The sequence below is a fragment of the Macaca mulatta genome, chromosome 5 (genome assembly GCF_049350105.2).
Source record: "Macaca mulatta isolate MMU2019108-1 chromosome 5, T2T-MMU8v2.0, whole genome shotgun sequence".
NCBI classification, from domain to species: domain Eukaryota; kingdom Metazoa; phylum Chordata; class Mammalia; order Primates; family Cercopithecidae; genus Macaca; species Macaca mulatta.
The window spans coordinates 149,412,445-149,436,011 of NC_133410.1; the positions used below are offsets into that span (position 1 = coordinate 149,412,445).

The window sequence follows — 23,567 nt, forward strand, 5'->3', positions numbered from 1 at the left end:
TTTTGTTCCAGGCCCATGTAGTCATTTGAATGGGCCACATTACTGACAGTAATGAAAAAGCAATTTAAAGGACATAAGAATGGTAAATATCTAAAACATAATAACCAGATATACTGAAACAAATGGTATGGCCGTGAAATTTGGATGGCTATCTCCATTATCATACTATGCAGAACATTAATCTCTAAATGTATTTATTGTATATCCCTAACAGTGTATGGGGGATAGAGATAGCAGATGGTATTTCTTCAGAGGCTTCGTTTCTTGATATTACTTGTATATCATGGTTGACAAAAATCTGTTTTATCATATATTGAGAATAATCCAAAAATCTTTCTTAAACTGGCCTTCTTATGAAATGATATTTCAGTGTTGGAATATGATGATTTTAACCATTAATGTTTGCTTTATGACCAATATTATTAAAATAGGATTTCCATTTTTTTCATAGTAGGCAATCATGATAGTCTAGCCACCCTTTTGTGTAAAGTCATTGGCTTTTGCAACAGAGACCACTTACAAACTGTGTGATTTGGGGCACATCATTTAACTTCTCTGCACCTCTGTTTCCTTTTGGTAGAGTGGGAATAAAAACATAGTACTTGCAGCCTAGGGCTGCTCTGACAGTATATGAGCATTTAGTGAGCACTGTAGAAATATTTGAAAAAATAATTCAATAAATACATTTGATTACATACAAAGTAGGACTGGGGTGGTTTTATTTTTTATTTTTTGTTTTACTTTTTAACAGCTTTATTAAAAGTATATGGTAAACTGCACATATTATATAACATATGATAAACTGCACATATTTAAATATGTATGATTTGATGTTTTAACATATGTATACACCTGTGAAACCATCTCCATGATCCAAATGGTGAATATAATCACCACCTCTGAAAGTTTTTATGTGCTCCTTGGTAATCCATGCCTCTTGCCCCTCCCCCTACCATCCTAGGTACCGCTTTTTTTTGTCACTATAGAGGAGTTTGCATTTATTTTCTAGAATTGTATTTAAGTGAAATCATGCAGCTTTTACTCATTTTGGTCTGGTTTCTTTCTGCATAATTTGTTATGTGTATTAATAGCTTTTTTTACTTGTTACTTTTTTAAATTGACAAATTAGCTCATTTACTTTTATTGCTGAGCAATATTCCATTATATGCTACACATTGTTTATGTACTTGTTGATAGATATTTTGATGCTGGGTGGTTTTAAATTCACGTTTAAGTTTACATATGTGTGTGTGTGTGTATATAAACAAGTTCAGTTTCATGAAATACCTTTAACATTTTGGGGGTTAATTTGGCGACCATAATGACGATATTGAAAGCCAAAAATATTAAGCTGATTTAGAGTGGATTTTTTTTTTTTTTAAAGAGAAGATGCTGATAGCTCATTGAAAAAAAAAGTAGAAATAACTCTTAGATTTAGAAATCAAGAATTAAGTAGGAAATAGCTTTCCTACACTTTAGCCTTATCCAACATTTTCTCATTACTTGCATTTTTGTGCTTCAGAGATTTCTCGGGAAACTTCTCAAGGTATCTTTTGAAAGTACTACATCTTTTTTTTTTTTTTTTTTTTTGAGATAGGGTCTCACTCTGTCACCCAAGCTGGAGTGCAGTGGTGCAATCATGGCTCACTGAAGCCCTGACCTCCTGGGCTCAAGTGATCCCTTCACCTCAGCCTCCCAAGTAGCTGGGACAACAGGCGCATCCCACCATGCCTGGCTAATTTGTGTACTTTTTGCAGATACGGGGTTTCGCCATATTGTCCAGGCTGGTCTCTTAAGTCCTGGCCTCAAGCGATCTGCCCACCTCAGCCTCTGAAAGTGCTGAGAGTTCAGGCATGAGTCACTGCTCCCGGCTGAAAGTCCTGCATCTTTTAAGCTTGAGAGACGTTGTTGATTTTTGAGAGCAATAGTAAATGCACACTAAATCGTTTATTGAAATTGCTGTTCATTTTGAACATACAGAAACATTTCTTATTTAGTCCCTCAGGCCTCTAATAGTTTTGAGATTACTTTTGATTATTGTATTCTAATATGGAATTTAAAGGATGGTTATATACTTTGTAAAAATGAGATGGTTTGAATGTGATTCCAACATTGAGGACTAAATGTTTTGTTTTTCTTTAACTGTAGGTTATCTTGTCTATGAATTTGACAAGTTTTGGTTTGAAGAAGAACCAGAAAGCATTATGTATTTCAACTTGTATAGAGAGAAGTTTCATGAAAAGATTAAAGGACTTTTACTGGACTGTAATGTAGCACTTACTTTAAAAGTATAAATCATCCACTGTATCTTCTATTTCTACCACATTTTGCACATTCAACAGAATTTATATGTTGTAATAGGAATTATCTGATCAATTACACTCTTATATATAATTTCCTACAAAAATATTTCAGAAATTCTATTTAAGAAAGCTAGTGGACAATCAGTGTATGTTTACAGTTGTTTATACACTGTTCTCCAAAGGTACCTTATCCTTCCAAAGAGCCCCTCTGTAGAGTCATGCGAGCTACAGTTTGGAACTTGGGACTTAGCCCGTTGGTGTAAAAGTATAAATCAGGTATTTGTATTAAATTGGTTGATTAAAATGTGTAAAATCAATTTTCATTTTTATGTGTTGTGGGATCAAGTTGGTATCTTTTTTCAAAGCTCTTTAAGGTTTTTTTTTTTTTGGTTTTTAGTTTGGAAATGGCTGTTTTTAATTTTGTCTGATTTTTATTTCTAGGGTAATTAACAGGAAGAGTGTTTCTTTATGATTTTCTTTGTTTGCATCTTAATTACATGTCATAATGTTGCTTCATTAGTAGCAAACAGAGTAGAGATACGGCAGAGAGAATAAAGAATTATGGCCTCCTTTTGGGTTTCTGTGATTATTGAGCATAACTGATGAGAGAATGACAGTATTGGTGACTAGCTTTTTTGTTTTTAAATAACACACTTTAAAATGCCACAGTGTTATTTGAAAGCTTAAAGGCATTTTCTCATCTTCAGTATTTGCTTTTTATCAGTTGTAGAAAAGAACCTTAATGTTTTCTTCTCTAGCTATGTATGTTTATGAAACTGCTTTACTTGTGTATGAAACTTCTCCACCTATGTATGTTTATGAAAAGAGATGTATTTGCCAAGAAAATCTTGATTATGTAAAAGACAAGAAGATTATAAAAGACAGTTTTTATTTAAATAAAACTGTCTTTGAAACTTAAGAAAGTTTAAGTTTAAAAAAAATCTCAGTTAAACATCATTGGTTTATTTGACTTACTGTTAACTCTTGCTTCTCTTTGACTCCATGGTGTTTTTAGATAACGATGTATGAACTTTATGTTAACGGTTTGTGGGATACTAAAATAGCTTGAAGACGACATGATGACTGTGCATTTTATATAGTTTTATTCTCCTAAAATCTCAGGAGGGCAGCAAGTGCTGTCAAGGATTATATAGTGATGAGATTCTTATGGGAATGATTTCTTCTTGGTGTGTTTTACACATTTGTACTGATAGCAAAACTAAAGTTTAAAGCAGGAAAGTTTAAGTTCTCCTTAAATCCTACAGAAACCAACCTTTTGAAGACATAATTTCATCTAAAACATGATGATATTTAGCACACCTTTTAATGTGGGTGTATATCAAGTGTTTAAGGACTGGCTCGTATATAATAGAGCAAGACTTGAGACTTTTTAAGTATTTGCTCATATCTGTTGACCTTTCTCTTTCAAACTTGTTAAAGAGTGGTAAGACATATCCAATTGGAAAATAAGACGCAGTGTTGTATAGCACATACATTTAAAGTGCATGCGTTAAATTAGTTTCTCAATAAGATAAAATTATTTTAAAATTTTAGTTCCTTTTATTACAATAGTGGCAATTTAGCTTTTCAGTATTACAGGAATTTAAAAATTGGTTTCTTGTAGGGGACATCTCAACTTTGGGAATGTCTTCACTTAATTTTTAAAAAATATTTTCATGCTTTATTGGCCAGCTATATGATATATCGCAAAATCCTGACAAGTTCATTGTATTAAGGTATTAACTATTACATGGAAAGCAATTCTGTTCATCTTTTGATGTTTGTGCTGAAAATGCTTATCTTTGTATTTTGATCCTCCAACAGCAGAGAACTTGAACTGATTTAAACCTTTGTCAGTATACTTAAGAATGCTTTAAGTGTGGAAGGGGAAAATTTTAAGTAATTAAGTTTTTTCCCTTCTAGGAAGAAAAACTATGATGATGTTAAGAAAATGTCGGTATAAAGTTTGCTCAATAATATGTTCTTTAAATCCACCTCCATATGTACATTATAAGTATCATTCTATTTTTGCTTAAAATAATCTGCATCCATTTCAGATAGTTTTACAGCAAATTGATCTAAAAGCCACTATTAAATTCTAGGTTTGAGTCTAGAAGCCAAGCAAAATGTCACCAATGTCAGTTGTAAATTAGAATGCAACATGGGCCTTCAGACTCTTGATAGTGATATACATGAAAACCGAAATATAATTGCGTCTACCTTCCTACTTTCCCTTTTGACATATGTAGTTGGAATTTTATGTAGTCTTAAAATCCATATTTAGAATCTTACCTATTTCTATAATGATTAGTAAAATGCCAAAGTAGTGATAGAATATTGTGGCATTGAAATAGCCAAAAAATTATGTTAGTTTTAGCATCAAAAAAGTAAATAAATGTTGAAATGAATTTTTGTATGTGCCAGATTGAAGAGAGTGTGTCAGTGACAGGAAGTAGTCTAAAAAATTAATAGTCATGGTTTTAATAGGGTCTGAAAGACAATCTGTAAAGAAATGGGAGAAATCAGGGGGTATCAGTGAACCTATACCAACCTCTCTTTGTACATAAATATGGTGATGTAGCTAGATATAAAAATCAGTGTCTTACTGGCACCATTTACAGTTTAGAAAACAATCTTTTTCTTAAAAATTCCCATCTGATTCGTATTTTTAGGAGCTACTTGGATTTGTATGTATTTTTTCTACGTGAAAATATATGTACTCTTCACTTTTGTTCCAGTATTATAATTGCTCATGCACTCTTTCTCCCCTTTGAGAACCTTCAGTGAAATATAAGTTCATCAAAGATTTGCTCAAAGGAGAAGCATCACAGGAGTATGAAAAATAGATGCTTGCAGCTAGAACAGAAAAGGTTACACATGATCATGACACAGAAGATAGAAGGTTTGACTTGGAGGGCCATAATGTTTATTATCTTTCTTGAAATAATGGGGACCAGCAGCTGTTTTCTCAGGATAAATGGTCTACCCTACTTCTCCATGAACAGGTGTGGGGAGGCTTACTTTCCATTTTCATATTTATACACCTCTCTACAAAAGCAATTTTTAATGAAGATTAGTGGAATTGTTAAAAATCTGAGAGGAATCATGAGTGGAGGTGTTTGGGGTTTTTTTCTGTATTCAGTTTTTGATGAGAAAAGTTTTAAATGTAGTACAGATAAGACCCAACTACTACCTTACTATTATAGGATGATTCTGTGTTTCTGTTAAAGTATTCAAGTAGCTTTCTCTGGGGGAAAAGTACCACTTGGACACTTAAAGGAATTGGGATTTTTGTCTACTTTGGATAAGGCAGTTGACTTCTTAAGTAAAAGCAATAGTGTAAAATGTCATTTTGTTTGGAATGTTAAGTGAGCAAATAAAAAAACATGTTGAAATTGTATAAGCCTTTCTGTTGATACTTCTTTTTTTCCATATTCCTCCATTTAGTCATTCATGCTCATTAAACATTTTTCTTATTTTTCTTATGTTGCTATAGGTAAATCAGAATATATAGAAAAAAGTTTTGATTTTCTTGACTTTTTAACTGCTAATTACCTATTTACAATGTTGAATGAGAAACAAGTGGTTATGAGACTGAAAATGTCCTCTATTTAAAAAGAAGCCACCACCTCCACCTGCCTGTTCTTACAAACAGTAGGAATAATTCATGCTAAACTGCACTGTTTTATTCTTAACTTTACATAAAAGTTCTATTATCCATCATAAAATGGATCTATTTTCACATAAATACATCATTTTTTACAGCTGCACAGCATTTCTGTGTGTGTGTGTGTGTGTATGTGTGTATATCTTACTTTGAAATAAAAATATTACAGGTAGATCTGGTTGGATAAGGTTAAGTTAGTATATTAGTACTAACTTTATTAAAGTTAGTACTAATTATAATTTTAAATATATGTATATATTTGAAAATAGAAAGGCTGGAAATTAAAGACAAAACATCCATCTTAAGGAGTTTGATGAAGAACACAATAAATGTAAAGAAAAGAGACAAGGAAATATTAAAGATAAGTGCTTAAAATGCATAGAATAGGAAACAAGCATATAGGATCAACAGAAATAAGTTTTTGCTTGAAAAGACTAATATTGATAAACTTGATGATACTAGTTAAGAATAAAGGAGAAAGCAAATAATGTCAATGAAATATGGGACATCCCTACAAATTATACAGATGGTGAAAAAAATTAATTTTTTCAAAAATTTGAAAATTTTAATGAAATACAAAAATTTCTAGAAAAAGACAGCTTACCCAAACTGTACAACAAAGGGGAAGTCAGCCCTATTAAACTGAATTAGCAATTAAAACCCTTTCTGCTAAAAACTGCAGTTCTGTATGGCTTGCATCAGTGAGCTGAATGACACATTTAAGAGTAAAATCACTTTTCACAAACTCTTGCAAATGATAGAGTATAGACTCTGCAATTCATGAGACTATCATAACCTTGATGACTAAAACTCCACAAGAACAGTATGAAAAAAAATTGTATGCCAATGTCACTTTAGATGCAATAATTATAAACAAAATGTTAGTACTAATTTTAATATATTAATGACCTGCATTTATAGATAATATTGCTTTAATATGTGATCAGTTATGGCTCAGTTGATCACCAGAATAAAACTAATGTAAGTTTTCATATTAACATTTGAAAATCATATGATAGTCTTACATGCAGAAAAAACATTTGATAAAAATTCATTTATGTTTAAAAAATAGTAAATGAGAAAAAGTGATTAATTTTATAAAGTGTATCCTTATAAACTACAACAAATACACTTTAAACAGTAAAATATTGGAATGAAATTTAGAAAGACTGGAGAACCATGGAGCAGTTTGATGCAGATCATTTCCCTCTAGGGACAGACTATTAATGATAAATGCTTTAACTCTATAGATTGCATTAAATCTGTAAGATAAATATAAAAACAGTTTTTCCCAATCCAAGAGTACGTTGTATACCTATATAGTTTTAAAAAACATATTTCAATAGAATTGTGGCCTTTATAGTGATACCACACATCTTTTGTTGTATTTATTCCCAGGTACTATTTTAAAATGCTTTTTTTTTTTTTTTTTTTTTTGAGACAGAGTCTTGCTCTGTCACCCAGGCTGGAGTGCAATAGTGCCATCTCGGCTCACTGTAACCTCTGCCTCCCGGGTTCAAGTGATTCTCCTGCCTCAGCCTCCTGAGTAAGTGGGATTACAGGTGCCCGCCACCATGAGCAGCTAATTTTTTTGTATTTTTAGTAGAGACAGGGTTTAATCATGTTGGCCAGGCTGGTCTCGAACTCCTGACCTCAGGTGATTCGCCTGCCTTGGTTTCCCAAAGTGCTGGGATTACAGGTGTGAGCCACCACGCCCGGCCTAAAATGTTTTTATATAATACATTTTTAATGTTGATTTTGTTAGCCACTTTGCCAAACTCTTTTATGTGCCAATTCTTTTGGATTTTCTGTGTACACATTCATATCACTCGTGAGCAGTAACTTTTATTTCTTTCTATCCATTTAATCCATTTATTTGTCTTACTGCACTAGCTAGGACTTCTAGTACCATGTTGAACAGATGTGCTATGCCAGTTTGGATTTATTCAGCAAATATTCAGTCCTTTCTATTTCCCAATAAGGAGTACATTTCCCTGCTCCTTGATGTTAGGCTTGACCATGTGACTTGCCAAGATCAGTGGAATGTTAGTGGACATAAGCAAAGGCTTGAAATAGGTTCGAGCAATTGGGCTTATTCTTGCGCCTCTGCCATCACCATGAAAAAGAGCATGCCTTGGTTTGTCCATGGGTACCAGATGAATCAGAGCCACATGGAGTTGATCAGAACTGGTCATAAACCCATGGCCTAAATTTGAAGGCCAACTGAATTCAGCTAAGATTAGCAGAGCTGCCTAGCTAGCCTACTGTTGTGTGAATTCTAAATTTGTAATATTGGTCAAAAGATGTGCACATAAAACATACTGGAAGATTCCATTTATATGAAGTTTAAAAATAGACAAATGAGCCATATAATTTAGGGATGTATACTTAAATAGTGAATCTATATAAAAACACACGGAAAACCATTTACCATGAAAGCAAAGTTAAGATGGTCTCAAGTTGTGATCCCGTGGGTGGAGGTGGTTCTGCGGTGCTTGCAATTTTCTGTTTCTTGGGCTTCACTTTGTTTACCTGTTAGTTCACTTTGTAATAATACATTAAAATATTCATTTGCTTTATGCACTTTTATGTATATGTGTTATATTCCACAATGAAAATTTTCCCATTTTAACAAATGAAGACAAGAAGCAAGAATGATTTGCAGACTTTATATCTTACCTTGTTTCAAGTAATGGCTTGCCTTGTTAAACAAAGAACAGAGTGTGATTATTGCCACTTACTTTGCATGAAAAAGAAAAACTTTGTGGTGATTCTCAGGCCTGTAGGGGCTTTCGCCCACCCCCGCAGTTGTGTTCCCTATCAGATGAGATCACTGAGGCTGCTATCAAAACACTTGGTAAATCCCCAGGTACCTTCTGATAACAGATGGATTCCCTTATATTTCCTTCTGTATGGGGGCAGGGCCTATGCTTGTTTTATGTACCACTGTGTAGTATACACAATGTCTAGAGCATAGCAGATCCTCAAATATCTTCCGATGACTGGCGTTTCTCTGTACCAGGAATTGGCCAACTTGCTTCCCTCCATTTGCAACTTCCCATTGCCTGACCAGGGTCCCAGGCACAGAAATAGTTACATGTTTTATTCCTTATTCTTGAAAGAAACATGCTATTTTAAGGTTGTGATTTGTCCTAGTTTGAATTCCCTGTGAATCAGACCTTGAGGAAAGGATTTGCAGTTCATTTCGGAGGTGATCCAAGGAAACGCTGGTAACGGAGTAGGGAACCGAGATAGGGAATAGAAGTCAGCCCACAAATGTTGTAAGCTAAAAATAAAATCTAAAGCTTCCCACTGACTAAAGGACCCCCTCTTGGCCAAGGGGACCCCAGAGAAACCCTCAAAACTGAATTCCCAGCCGTGATAGAATGGAAGGTCAAACATGCTTTGTTATACCCCCTCCGTTGGATGGTTTAGACACAACTGACCAGCATGAATGTTAAAATAGAGATCACAGACTGAGGGAACAGACACTTTGTGGCAATATTCTTTGTAGCATTGTAGTCTTCTCCATAGTGATATGACACATCTTTTGTTAAATTTATTCCCAAGTACTATTTTTAAATGCTGTTACACATTTTTACAGCTTTATTTTCTTACTTCCTTTTGCTGGTATATAGAAATGTAGGTATCTAGTCTTTTAAATATTGATTTTATTAGCCACTTTGCCAAACTTCTATTATGTATGCCAATTCTTTTGGATTTTCTGTGTATACATTCGTATCACTTGTGAGCTGTAAGATGCCAAATTATAAACAGGACCTAAGGCCGTGCCAGGCAGGATTAAGTTACGCACTCCTACACTTAAAGAATAAACTATGTTCTAACTGCCACAAGATTTTTCTTTTTCTCGAGCAGCTAAACACACACTGGCCTTGAGTGTCTGAAGCAATTGCAGCTTCACCAAGTGTTGACTGGCTCCAGCCCATTTTCCACCAGCCATAACTACAGTTTTAACTGGACAAGAGGATTCTAGTAGCTTTCTCCTGATAAGAGACCAACCACTGTGGACTGGCTCTGGCCCATTTACAGAGATGGTGCATTGTGTGCCTTTGTGTCCCTGTTTCACCTTGTCATGTATAGGGCCTAACTGTAATGCATTTAAATGTTAAGTCCCCACCCCAAGGTGTAACACGCATGTTTGTTTAACATGCATGCATCAGGACTGCCTTCATGAATATTCATGATCCATCTGTAGCCTGTTGAATACGTATACTTGACCAACCCATTCAACTTAAATTCCTGTCTTACTCTTCCTTCCCTAGAAGTGCCTGCCTCTGGTCTTTGCTGGAGGATATGCTTTCTAACCTGCAGAATGACCACCTTGAAAGCTGTAACCCTTTGTAAGAAATAAAGTCTCCTTTCCAAATGCATGAAGACCCTGTGATTTTTTAGCCATAATAAGCAAAACACTACTGTGTGTTACTAGAGTTTGATCCCTCAGCAGTACTCCATCTGACAGTTAGGGAACTGAGATATTTGTACACCAACTACTACCAGTTATTGGTTAAGGGCTGCACTGGGGCTGTGTTATTTTCCCTGCTCTTCTAGAATGCCACGCACAGGTGAGTAAAGCTGGCTCTGGTGGCCAGAAGACCCTAAAAAGGGCAGGTGCTGACCTGACAATAGGAAGTCAGGTCAGCAAGCACTAAAGAGCAAAATGGTATGTGTAGGACATAGAAGATATCTGCTACAAGACCCTTTTGCAGGTAATGAATGGGGAAGATATGCATGAGGGCAAGGTGAGGATCCTCAATAGTAAATGTAATGTGGAGTTGATTAAAACAGAAGTAGAATGATGTTTGGCAACCTGTAACCTTCCTGGTCATCCAAGCTGCCAATCCTTGTATTTGGCTTAAAATCAGACTGGGCTTTGTCTTAAAAACTTCTTTTTAATATGTTTTACTCTTTCCCTATCTCTTCTACATGCAGTTTGTAGGCATTAAAAAGGTCACTACAGGTGCTAATGATGAATTTGAATTTGGCTTTGCTGAAAGATTCCATGAAGATTCATTTTCATCTCAGTAGGAATCTCAAACTGTTCTTCTGTCTTCCCAGAAGTATCCTCCAGCTCTAAAATTACGTGATGCTAGCACAGGTGCCAGGACTCTAGTTACAATCCTGCTAAAATGAATATAGTGTCTTAGATTAGAAGTTGTTAAAGATATCATCAAATCTGGACTCTAAACATTAGAAATTTATACTAATAACATTCAGAGTAGGTTCATGCCTATGATTCTAAAGACCTGCACTTCCTATTGGGCAGTATTATATTCTAGTGAACTTGACTCCTACACCCAGGTATAGATCTCAAAAGACACACTTTAAAAGGTATTAGCAATAGTTTATTGAATATATTAACTGACAACTGTGGTTAATAAAAACTAATATTTTTAATAACTTCATTTTTAAGTATTTATAAATATAAACTGCATTTCACTCAGTTTCTTTTCTACCAGTTGGAACTGTAATTAAAACATGTTAAAGTTCTTCACATTCATTCACACAATTGCACTCCAGAAATGGTCAAATGCAGTAGCTTATCTGCATTACATTTGCCAGGGTATATGCTGAATGTGTTGCTTTCCCCTTTTTAAGACACTGAGAAAAAAAAGTTACATGAAATAGGCATTAGTTTTCCTCTTTTTTATATAGAAAAGTCCAAAATTCTCTACCAAAATTCCTTTATCATTTTAGGTTAAAATAAGTGAACAAGTTTTGTTTGTTTTTATGATCCAGTCAGCAAGATTCCCACTGGTATGTCACATCATTTTCTTGAAGCTGATTATGTGGCACAGTCCATAGTCTGCCTTGACTTTGACAGTTCTCGTTTCAGTTGTTCAAAGCACACAAACATAATGATGTTCCAGGATCCGAGTCGCAAGAAGGAAGGTACCAACCTAGAAAAGTGCATGTCTTCATTCGATTAGTTTGTTTGAGATTCTTTTTTTTTTTTTTAATTTTTATTTTTTGAGATGAGGCTTCACCCTGTCACCCAGGCTGGAATGCAGTAGCACAATCATAGCTCACTGCAACCTCGAACTCCTGGGCTTAAGTGATCCCCCCACCTCAACCTCCCGGAGTAACTGGAATGAGAGACTGCACCACCACACTCAGCCTGAAATTCTTAAAGTGATTATAGCAGGTTATGCTTCTCATTTTGCCACTCCTCAAGTGAAGATGCTTAAACGTACATATTCTTCATCTTCCTCTCCTCTGCTGAAAATAAATTTTCCTTTAGATGTCCTATATTACTTCAAAACAACACAGCCCTAATGATCACATCTATACAAATCCACAAATATCCTTCACTCCCAAAACATGTCTGCTCTTCTCTGACATGAACTTTTTAAAAAACTCTTTCCTTGTTTGAGGGAAGGGGGAATTTTTGCTTGTTTTGCTTTGCTTTCTGAATGGGAGGTAGGAAACTTAGAAGGGAGAAGGAAGAAGAGAAACCAAAGAAGTATTGAGTAGAGTCAAGAAATCAATGCTGTCTCAATCTTGACAATTCTTGTCCTTACAGAAATTGTTAAATGTTTAAATGGCTTTTATTGTTTAACCTATAAAAAACACCCCTCTGCCCCAATTTTTTTCCTTCAAGTCTCTTAACATGTTTCTCTTCACTTCTCAATGTGGGGTATTTTATTGCCCAAAAAAACCCACAAAATTACATTTCAGTAGCATTAAGTACATACACATTGTGTGTAACCATCACCACTATCCATCTCTAGAACCTTTTTGTCACCCCAGAAAGAAAGTCTCTATCCATTAAGCAGCTCCCCATTTTTTTCCTACCTCCAGCCCCTTGTAACTTCTATTCTTTCTGTCTCTATGAATTTGACTACTCTAGGTACCTCATTTAAGTGTAATCATACAGTATTTGTCATTTTGTGTCTGGCTTATTTCACTTAGCATAATGGTTTCAAGGTTCATCCATGTAGTATTTCTCCCCCAAAAGATTTTTAAATTTGAAAAAAATAAAATTATTAAATGGTTAATGGTTTAATAACTGGTATATCCATTTTAAGTTAATTTTATAAAGAACTTCATTTGTATTAATGTATCATAAGTACAGATTATGATGAGTTGGAACTTTTTATAAAATGTGTATGATGCATTCATGCTTAATTTATAAGACTTGAGGAATGGCCTTACAGTTTAAAAAGGTAATGGAATTTTATCATTTAACCACTAGTGTAATCCTTGTAGAATATATTGACAGATTACTTAATACTGTATTTTCTTCTCCTTCTTCTTCTTTTTTGAGATAGGGCCTTGCTCTGTCTCCCAGGCTGGAGTGCAATGGCACAATCATAGCTCACTGAAACCTTGAACTCCTAGGCTCAGGAGATTCTCTTGCCTCAGCTTCCCAAGTAGAGGGGACTATCAGTGCGTGCCACCACACTCAGCTAATTTTTCAATTTTTTGTTGAGACAGGGTCTCGCTTTGTTGCCCAGTCTGGGCTCAAGTGATCCTCCTGCCTCCATCTCCCAAAGTGCTGGGATTACAGATGTGAGCCACCACGCCAAGCCCATACTATATTTTCTTAGGAAGGTAGTTTCCAATACAACATTGCATTATGGAACTATGTAATCTATTACACAATACTTGTTTCTAGGTGAGTGTAATAATTACCCAAATCACATAATTTTCTGCATCACTTTTCTAGATTGGTGGTGATGTCTTATCTCTAGTTTTACAATTTTAAAACTTGAGTCCATCAAATTAAATCAAATCAAATCTTGTTCTCTCATAGCTCTCTATTATGATTTCCCTCTACTTTATAGCTCTCTTGCCCAGAGAAGGCAAAATACTGTCTACATTTCTAATAGATTGGGACCAATGGAAAAGGCGCTGATCTTGAATGAGCCTTTGATCAAAGTTGAGAAAATTTTAATATAATGACTTTTTACTTTCTGGCACAGTGGAATTGGTGGATTCAAGAAATCTGTGGTAAGGAAAAGTCAATACTAAATATATGAATATACTAAGGCTTGTAAGCTAAATGTCAGTTGTTTGACATAAGAGTGTCCCAAAGCACATAGACAGCCAGAACACGTTACAGATACACAAGACCACATCTTACCCCTTGAAAAAAGCCGTTGGTCCTTCATTAGTGAACATTTTCATTGCACAGTTGGGCACACTTCTATACTGTCCTGGTGGAGAATTAATAAATCTGGTTTTTACTACATCCACCGGGGAGGACATAGCTGTTGCGCAAAATCCAGCAATAAGAGCCGACACCAAGTGGCAGGGGACGTCATCTAAAATGGATCGGTGAAACAGGTCAACATCAGACTTTTGGGGGCTTGCAATTTAGTTATCTGTCATATCTTTATAAACCTGTTGGTAACAGTAGCTCAGTGAAGATGTCTTATAAATAAATAAAATAAAACAAGAAAGGCATTGCACTAGAAAAAGAAGGTAAAGAGTAAATGGCTTAATAGATTGTTAACACTTTAGGAAAATGACCTGTTAGTTTCCTCTGTGCCTTTAAGGCCTGCAATAATGCCTAATATATGAGCATCTAATACTTTTTTACTGAAATAAAGTGCAAGGGAAATTTTAATGTCTCTAGAAATTGTTAGTATATTATTTTTAAGAACCTATCTTATGGAATTACTTTTTGGATGAGACCACTGATAAGCTCCTTGTATAACTAGATCTTTTGGATATAGTGCAGGATGGACTTACCTCCTGAATTCTGCTGTATAAAGAAAAAGATTCTAACAAAAGTCCCATATATTAGTGTTTAATGAGAATAATGCTGACCTAAGATGAAATTGCCTGTTATTTTTGTTGCAAAATATTTCTGTTGTGGCAAAACTTCTTAAACTTAATATTTTGGTCTTTTCCTGCTTCTCACAAAGTTATATATAGTTCAAAATTACTTATTTTTAAAAAGAGAAAACAATTAAGAGTTAAGGGATTCAGTATAAGGTGGCTGCAGAAGCTCCAAGAGGAAATTCTAAAGGTGCAGACGTGTTTGTTATATGAAATGGGAAGTTACCTGCTAATATGTTGTTTTTCACAAAGGCCTCCTTCATTAGATCATATGTCACCAGCTCTGTACAATTGATGATGACACTTCTCATCAGATTGGGGGTAGTCCCTGGGGAAAAAAAGAAAATGTTTACTAACTCTACTTTATAATAAGTTGATAATTGTATGTATGTGCTTTGGTGGTTCTAAAACCCACTTTGAAGTTAGTTACCTTTCCAAAGACCCGTCAAGCCTTCCGTTGTTGCTACTATTCTGTACGCGTTATAAGTCCCCGTGTAGCGAGGTTTGATACCGTGGAGATGGCTCTGCGCTTGAAGTCTGACTTTCACAACCTCTGTGGGTTGTCCGATGAATACTGCCACTCCTCCAGTCATTAGACCAGCTAAGATCTTGCTTCCTAAACTAGGTGTTGCTATCCAGAGAAAAAAAAATTATTAAGAAAAAACAATTAAAGACCTAGAATGCATGCATATCTTTTTAATTTTCAGTGGTTCATAGTTGTTTTTTTTTTTTTTCTGATATGGAGTCTTGCTCTGTTATCTAGGCTAGAGTGCAGGGGTGCAATCTTGGCTCACTGCAAACTCCACCTCCTGGGTTCAAGCAATTCTCCTGCCTCAGCCTCCCAAGTAGCTGGGATTATAGGCATATGCCACCACACCCTGCTAATTTGTGTATTTTTAGTAGAGACAGGGTTTCACTGTATTGGCCAGGCTGGTCTTGAACTCCTGGGACCTCAGGTGATCTGCCTGCCTCGGCCTCCCAAAGTGCTAGGATTACAGGTATGAGCCACCATACCTGGCCCATATTTTTGTATTCTGACAGCTTTTCTACTCCTCTAATGCATGTTCATGTGTTGATCATGTACTAAATGTGTACCAACTCAGAGTAAGGCTAGAAAACGTCAGGTGTCTGAAATTTTTTAAAAATGAAGACTTTCAAGGAACAAGAAAACACAATGCTTATTTTCACAGTGGTCTGATTTTTTCCTGTGTTCAGCTTGGTTCTTTCTTATATTTAGCTCTCTTTTCAGTATTATCCGACTGTGAGGAGGCACCTGTCACCAATGAGGCTTGATCTTTCTCCCATGAAGGATAATGTTAATTATGGGACTTGGTGGCCTTAGAAGAAGCCCAGTGGACAAGCTGCACCAATATGGGCCATCAACTAGTGTTAGGCTACAACATGTGAAGGGAACAAAAATAAGAAGACAGGTGAGAAGAAAGTGATTTTTATCTTAAAATTTTGAAAAAAAATAGCTTATGTTGCTCAAGACAGATATCATTAAATACAAATAGTCTTGAAGCCCAATATTCATTTCTATCATTAAGTAAATATAAAATTATGGTTCAGCAACATTTACTCAGCAAAGGCTTTCTCAGTCATTCTAATTCAGTTTCCTAATCTGTCAAACAGGGATAATAATATCTACTTCCTCGAGTTGTGTGAGTTAAATAATACTGAAAAAGAGCTTACACTGTCTAGACAAAGAAAATCCACAAAACTGGCAGCAATTTTTAAATCACTATCGTGATTGTACTCTTCTCATCATGCTTTAGCAGGAGCTGGGCATATGATTGACAGCTGTCTTTTAATTGGCAATATCGTATGACTACAAATGCCTTCACTTTTAGCTCATATTTGTAATGCATTGCACTACAAAGTATCTTGATGTACTCATCCTATCCTCCAATCTCCAACTTTCAAATCCCTCTCTTCACTTCCCAGTCAAGCTTCCTGGAAAAGAGGCTATGTATTTTTTTTTCAAGAACTAAAAGAAATTTATTTACAAAATATATTGTTTGTCTTTACTTCTCAGACCCATTTCTTCCTCAGTCCCCTACAATATAGCTTATACCCCACTACTCTGCTGAAGATGTTTTTACTAGAAAATCAGTGAGCTTCTATTTGTTATGTACAATGATCACTTTTCAATCCTTTCCACACTCTCTGCTGTCTGACCCTATTGATAGTCCCTGCTGTGACTTCCTGGAATCTAGCCCAGACTTTTCTCCTAAACTCATGTGCCTACTGGACATTACCTGTTGACATGGCCTAAACTAAATTTCTTGTCTTCCCCCTAAGACGGCTTCTATACATCTTCCCTCAATAAAGGGTATCTTTAACCAGAAACTTGGAAGTCATCTTGTATTTCTACCTGTCCCTTATGCCTTACTTCTATTTGTTCACCAATTCAATTCAATTATACGTTCTCAGTCTTTCTGATTGACATCTCTTTTTCCCTATTGCCAGTGCTTTAGGGCATACCCTGATCATTTCTTGCTTTCTAACTTACCTCTTTCTTACTCCTTTTACATATATACTCTATCTGCTGCCAAAGTGATCTTTTGAAAATGTACATTGTTTATGCCACTCCCCTGCTTAACATTTTTACAGTGACTTCCCACCAGGGTAAGGATAAAATCCAAACTCCTTAGCATCGCCTGCAAGGCCTTCTGTGATCTGGCTCCTTCCTGTCTCTGTGGCTTCACCCCTCCTTCCTCACCAACATGTCCTCCCTGTGCTATGTTCACTCTACTTCTCACTGAGTCTTTGTACATGACCTTCACTCTACTTGGAGGGTCTTTCTCACCCCTTTACCTGGATCACTCCTGCTGGCCCTTTCAGAATTGATCCGGACATTAACTCTTCAGGAAAATCTCACAGGACCATGCCTCCATGGCTAGGTTAAATAGTTCTGTTTAATATGGCCACCATCTTGTAATTACAGTTAGTCATGTGCTGCATATGTGATGGTGGTCCCATAAGACTAGAACAGAGCTGGAAAATTCCTATCATCTAGTGACATCCCAGGCACCGTAAGGTTGTCATGTAATGCATTACCTTTTCTATTTTTAGGTACACAAACACTTAACTGTTATACAACAATTGCCTATAGTATTCAATACCAACAGTCTGCACAGGTTTGTAGTCTAGGAGCAATAGATTATACCATATACACTAGGTGTGGCTATGCCATCTAAGTTTGTGTAAGTGCTCTCTGTGATGTTCGTACAACAACCAATTTGCCTCCTAACTCATTTCTGAGAATGTATCCCCATCATTAAGGGAAGTAGGACTGTATTGTAATATAGCATGTGTCATGGTGTTGCTGGAAGTCAGGGACCCCAAACGGAGGGACCGGCTGGAACCACAGCAGAGAAACATAAATTGTGAAGATTTCATGGACATTTATCAGTTCCCAAATAATACTCTTATAATTTCTTATGCCTGTCTTACTTTAATCTCTTAATCCTGTTATCTTCATAAGCTGAGGATGTATGTCACCTCAGGACCCTGTGATGATTGTGTTAACCATACAATCTGATTGTGAGACATGTATGTTTGAATAATATGAAATCTGATTGTAAAACGTGTGTTTGAACAATGTGAAATCAGTGCACCTTGGAAAAGAACACAATAACAGCAATTTTAGGGAACAAAGCAAGACAACCATAAGGTCTGACTGCAAAAAGAGCCACATTTTTCTTCTTGCAGAGAGCCTATAAATGGACCTGCAAGTAGGAGAGATAACACTAAATTCTGTTAATAGCAAGGAATATAATATTAAGACCCTAGGAAAAGAATTGCATTACTTGGGGGAGGTCTATAAACGGCCACTCTGGGAGTGTCTGTCCTGTGCAGTTGAGATAAGGACTGAAATACGCCCTAGTCTCCTGCAGTACCCTCAGGCTCACTAGGGTGGGGAAAAACCCCACCCTGCACCCTGGTAAATTTGAGGTCAGACCGGTTCTCTGCTCTCGAACCCTGGTGTCTGTTGCTTAAGATGTTTATCAAGACAATACATGCACAGCTGAACATAGACCCTCATCAGTAATTCTAATTTTGCCCTTTGCCTTGTGATCTTTGCTTTGCCCTTTGCCTTGTGCTCTTTATTGGCCTCAGAGGCATGTGATCTTTGTGACCTACTCCCTGTTTGTACACCCTCTCCCCTTTTGAAGTCCTGAATAAAAACCTCTGGTTTTACGGCTCAGGTGGGCATCACGGACCTACTGATATATATCACCCCTGGTGGCCCAGCTGTAAAATTCCTCTCTTTCTACTCTTTCTCTTTATTTCTCAGACTGGCCGACACTTAGGGAAAATAGAAAGAACCTACGTTGAAATACTGGGGGTGGGTTCCCCCAATATCATGGAATATGGTCATCTATTCACTTCTCCTCACACACCCCTTACTGTCAACTGTAAACTCTGTCCAGAGACACATCTGCCATCTAAATATCTAACATAGTTACTGGCACATGGCAGTTCAATAAAGCCTACTAAATAAACTGAATCTATATAACATAGAACACTGCCAACATATATCCTATTAATTTGGTGCCCAAAGCTTGCAACCATTAACAGAACAGTCAATCTGTAAAGAAAACCACCTGAACGAGCACTTGACCTCCTTTGTGTTTCCTCTCTTGTACATCTATAAATATCAAAATGCAGTTTTGATCTAGTAACATACAGACTTTATCTTCACTTTGAAAGTACTTGTGTGGATAAGTATAATTTACATATTTGTGTAGACAATATTTATAAATTATCCCATAAAGCTACAGTATTGAAGGTTACTCACAGCAGAATTGATGAAATCTACAAGATGGATTTCACTTAATATATTCATTTTGTCATCAGCACATCTTCTCTCCGGCTTGTCTGCTCCACATGAAAGTGCCTCTGATGTTGATTAGCTGTGTGATTTTGTGCATCTGACTTAACTGCCCTGATACTCAGCTAGCAGTTTTTACTCACAGCATTGTTGTGTGTTTGAATGATGGACAGAATCATATGCGAAGTGCAGAAGGCAGTAGAAAACAGGGTTAAGAGCCTGGAGTCCGAGGCCAGACTGCCTGGGTTTGAACCCTGGCTCTGCCCCCTCCCAGCTGTGTGACCTTGGGCAAGTGATGAATTGCTCTGTGTTCAGTTTTGCCAACTGCCAAGGGATAATGATACTACTAGTAGCCTTCCAGTTGTAATGTATCTGAAGCACCTAGAACAGTGTCTCATTCATAGTAAGCCCTCAAATAAATACTAAAGTGACAGGAATTCTTAGAGTGCACTTGCACTCAGGAAATATGTTTCTTTTTCCTTTTCCCGTAAACAAACGCCCTACAGCATTCGTCCATTTTTTTCTGGTCTGGTCTTCCCTGGACCTTATGAGGAACCTCTTAAAAGGAAATATATCTTTTCCTGTCCTTTCAACTCTACTCACCAAGTCTGGCTTTCTTTGCTTCAAACAGAAGGTTTTGAACTTTGTTGCATACCCAAATGATGAGGGAAGCTTGTGGAAAAACAGATACTCTGGTCTCTAGCCTGAGGATTCAGACTCAGAGGACCATGGTAGTCCTCATCTGGATTTCTGACAAGCTCCATAGATGTTTCTGATATATTTCCCTGTTTGGAGAACTTTAAGTTAAACATTATTCTGTAGCTCATGCATATTCTCCAGATGGAGATCCAAATTAGGCACAAAACTTCCATGACTGGGTGACTTTTTAAAAGTATAAATCTGCATCTAAAATGTCAATTTTGCGTACTTTTTTCTTTCTATGAACAATGAACTAATATTTGGGGAAGGGAGAGAGTTCAAATATGAATGTTTTCTCGCCAATTTGTTATGAAAACCACTCCTCGATGTGTTACATTTTTTGGAACAGAGCAGAGCCCAAGGTTTTTCTGCCCCTCCCAGGAACGTTCTCGGCTTACTTTCTTTGCCTGCGGTGAGGAACTCCTGGACCGTGTCATAGAGGCCGATGCTGAGAGAGGTGGAGCTGATCTGTCTCTGAAGCCCTGCAGGCAGCCCGCTGTAGAGTTTCATCCGCCCTTCTGTTTTGACCAGAGTGGTGACTGTTCCCAGGACACCTTTATACCTAATAGCACTGGACGTCGGGCGTTCGCCTTGGATCTGGAAATAAGAAAGGTGCAGATCAGAAGGGAGCGAACACTGAGTTCACTCTTAAGCCAAGATTTCCCCCACCGTGTTCCTATTTTCCGTTTCTTTTCTCAGCAACATCCCCCTTCCATCCACCTCCCTCTACGCCGTGTGTGTGTGTGTGTGTGTGTGTGTGTGTGTGTGTGTGTGTGTGTGTTCGCGAGCACGCAGTTTGGGGGAGGCTGGCTACAATGTCCATTTTAAACATTCGCCTCCCCGTGAACTCTCCAGAACCCCTAGGGCAGTAGGATAGGGCAGAATTAAAGAAAGGAAAAAGCACCTGACTAGTAAACTCAGGAGAGGCCAATATTCTCAGTTCTTAGAATACTAAGTGCACCCTAAATTTGGGGAGAATTTGGTAGTAGTCATGGTCAACCCATCCTCTGTGGCCCTCGTGGTTCTTCAGCTAATCCCAGAAAAAGTTCCAGTTTCCCATCCTAAAGCACCAGCCCTGGGACAAGGCCAGACTGCTTTGGAAGGGCACTTACCCTACCTAGAAACAGTGGTTAACCCAAAGCAGAGAATAAATGGAATGCACTCAACAGCGCCCCCTCTGGCCTGAGAGCCCTCGTAATACCCCTCTGGCTGGCTACCTGGAGCCGGACTTTGGCGGTGTCCAGCGGGAAGGTGATCACGTCCGCTAAGCACGCGGCTATTCCAGCTGAGAAGAGCTGGATCCCCAGGGTCGGGTGCACGTCCGAGGCTGTCAGGCCCCCCATCTTCACTCAGAGACTGGAGATGCAGAGGAAAAGGGTTCCAGCCCCGAAGGTGTGGGAAGTTTCTTTCCCTTGCTCTTCACGCCTGTCTCCCGGGCAGCAAAACCCGCTTTCTGTTTTTTGAACCCCCGACCGGGCAGCTGAGGTGCAGAGGCGGCGGCTCCAGACAAAGCGCGGCGTCGGGGGCCGAGTCCCCGCGTCCCCTCCTCCCCACCCTAGCGCCAGCAGGACCCTCTGCGCCCCGGTCTTCCGCTGGGACTTATATAGCTGGGCCGCTCCGGGGCTGGGCCGCGCGAGGTCTCAGAAGACCCGGGCGTGGGACCTGGCGGGGGCGTGTCCGGAAGCACTGGCTCCCTCCCATTCCCATCCTCGCCCGGCGCCTCGGGAGCCCCGCTTCTCTCCCCAAAAGTCCTAGGCCGGTCCCTGGTTGTCTGCGCCCGGCACTCCGCGCGTGGGAGGGAGGGCGCACCGCGGCGGTCAGCACCCGCGCCCCCGGCACGTGCCTCACCTTCTGTCACCCTTTGCTGCGCACCTTCGGCTGGGGCTTTCGGAAACCAGCACGATACCGGAGACCTTGGTAAAATGTCCTGCCAAGCTGGAGCTCTCCCAGGAGGAAGAGCTAGGCACTCTCCCATTCCTCCGACTCCTCAGACATCTTGCAGGCACCTTGCAGCCTTCTCTGCTTCCCCTTCCTCTGCTTTAAACTTCTCATCCTCCTTCCTCTGGATTCCTTCTCTTCCCACTACCAATTTCAGACTTGGAAGAATCCCACACAGGAACCAAGAGCACTCTGAACTTGTCAAAGAAAGCGTTTCATCACTTTTTGAGAGAAGATGTCAAACGAGGCAGTAGACACACTAGAAAGCAAATAGTACATTGCTAAAGCATATACAAAATGAGATACCGCTTGTTCCTTCTACTTACTTTCTTAGAGGGTGCAGTGGAAAGGACAGGGCAGGCTGCTTGGCTCCTGGTGCAGCTCTCCAGCTTACCAACTCTGTGAACCTGGGAAAGTCATGTGTACTCCAGCTTTTATTTTCAGCAGTGTGAAATGTGGTTCCAGAGCTAGCCCGGGTCTGAAATCTTCCTGCTAACTTACCTATAATGATGTAATGTGTGTTGGTTGTGTGGCCTTTCCTAGTTCAATCGTTGTGCACATTTTATTTTCAATGTTTATTCTTGTGAAAACTTAAAAAAAATTTTTTTAAAAAACAGTGGGAAATAATAGGAAACAGGAGAAAGAGGGAAATGGGCAAGGTCAGGTCCCAGCTTCCAGAATCTCTCAGATGAGCCAAAGATCCATTTGATATTACCAGAATCCACATCCAGCTATCTAGGGCTCAGGTGCTCAACCCTGACTTAAGCCCCCCAAAAGAGTCAGTGGAAGTCAGAGTCATCTCCTCCAGGAGCAGCGGAAATAAGACATGAATAAAGAATAATCTCCAATCCCTCTCTAAGTAAAGGTTGTGTACTGTGCAAGAAGCCAGTCCTAAGGCACTTCCAAGGGAGGTTAGGCTAACGGAGCTTCCCTGAAAAAGGCAATGTTGACCTGACATGGTAGCCTCTGAAAAAATTAGAAAGAAGAAGGAGCGAGCGAGGTTTCCCCTCTGCAAACACTTGTTGAAATAAAGATCAACTGAGGCAAATAAGTGGCATGCGTGCAGGCAAAGATGTTGAGGAAAGCACGTTGCATATATAGAGTGCATTCTGTTGGCCTGACTGGGAAATAGGGTGATGGGGAAGAACGAGAGAGGTAGGGCGAGAAGTTGGTGAGGGATGAGGCTGTAGAAGCCAAATGAGAAGCAAAGCCTGCAAATCCATTATGAGTGTAGATTCATGTTGTCACCTGTGTAATGCTTTATGGACTATGAAGTGCTCTCACATAAATGTCACATTTAATATGATAGACAATACAG

The 23,567-nt window shown here is 38.2% G+C and overlaps 2 protein-coding genes across 5 annotated transcripts in view; one reads left to right on the plus strand and one right to left on the minus strand.

Annotated features, from left to right (window-relative positions):
• The window catches only part of ELMOD2 (ELMO domain containing 2), a 29,736-nt gene extending 24,033 nt beyond the window's left edge, over positions 1 to 5,703 (plus strand). For 3 of the 4 annotated variants that reach the window (XM_078001600.1, XM_078001599.1, XM_015139222.3), the window contains one exon: positions 2,149 to 5,703. In XM_078001600.1, the coding sequence (XP_077857726.1) occupies positions 2,149 to 2,294 (146 nt within the window). In that variant the 3' untranslated portion in view covers positions 2,295 to 5,703. 4 annotated transcript variants of the gene reach the window in all.
• A 5,607-nt stretch (positions 5,704 to 11,310) lies between these two features.
• Positions 11,311 to 21,887, minus strand: UCP1 (uncoupling protein 1). Its single transcript, XM_001090457.5, has 6 exons — positions 21,529 to 21,887; positions 20,710 to 20,908; positions 15,206 to 15,406; positions 15,002 to 15,103; positions 14,075 to 14,255; positions 11,311 to 11,888 (listed from the first exon to the last, which is right to left on the minus strand). The coding sequence occupies exons 1-6, from the start codon at positions 21,652 to 21,654 to the stop codon at positions 11,774 to 11,776; spliced, it is 924 nt and encodes a 307-aa protein (XP_001090457.2). The 5' UTR covers positions 21,655 to 21,887; the 3' UTR covers positions 11,311 to 11,773.
• Between the last annotated feature and the right edge of the window lie 1,680 nt (positions 21,888 to 23,567).

Bases quoted from the DNA above. Each gene is read 5' to 3' on its own strand.
- UCP1 (XM_001090457.5), bottom strand. From the start codon at position 21,654: ATGGGGGGCCTGACAGCCTCGGACGTGCACCCGACCCTGGGGATCCAG. The intron at 15,104-15,205 runs GTAACTAACTTC...TTTTTTCCCCAG, and splicing joins CTTGACGGGTCTTTGGAAAG to GGACTACCCCCAATCTGATG. The intron at 11,889-14,074 runs GTAAGATGTGGT...GCACTTTTCTAG, and splicing joins CCAACGGCTTTTTTCAAGGG to GTTGGTACCTTCCTTCTTGC.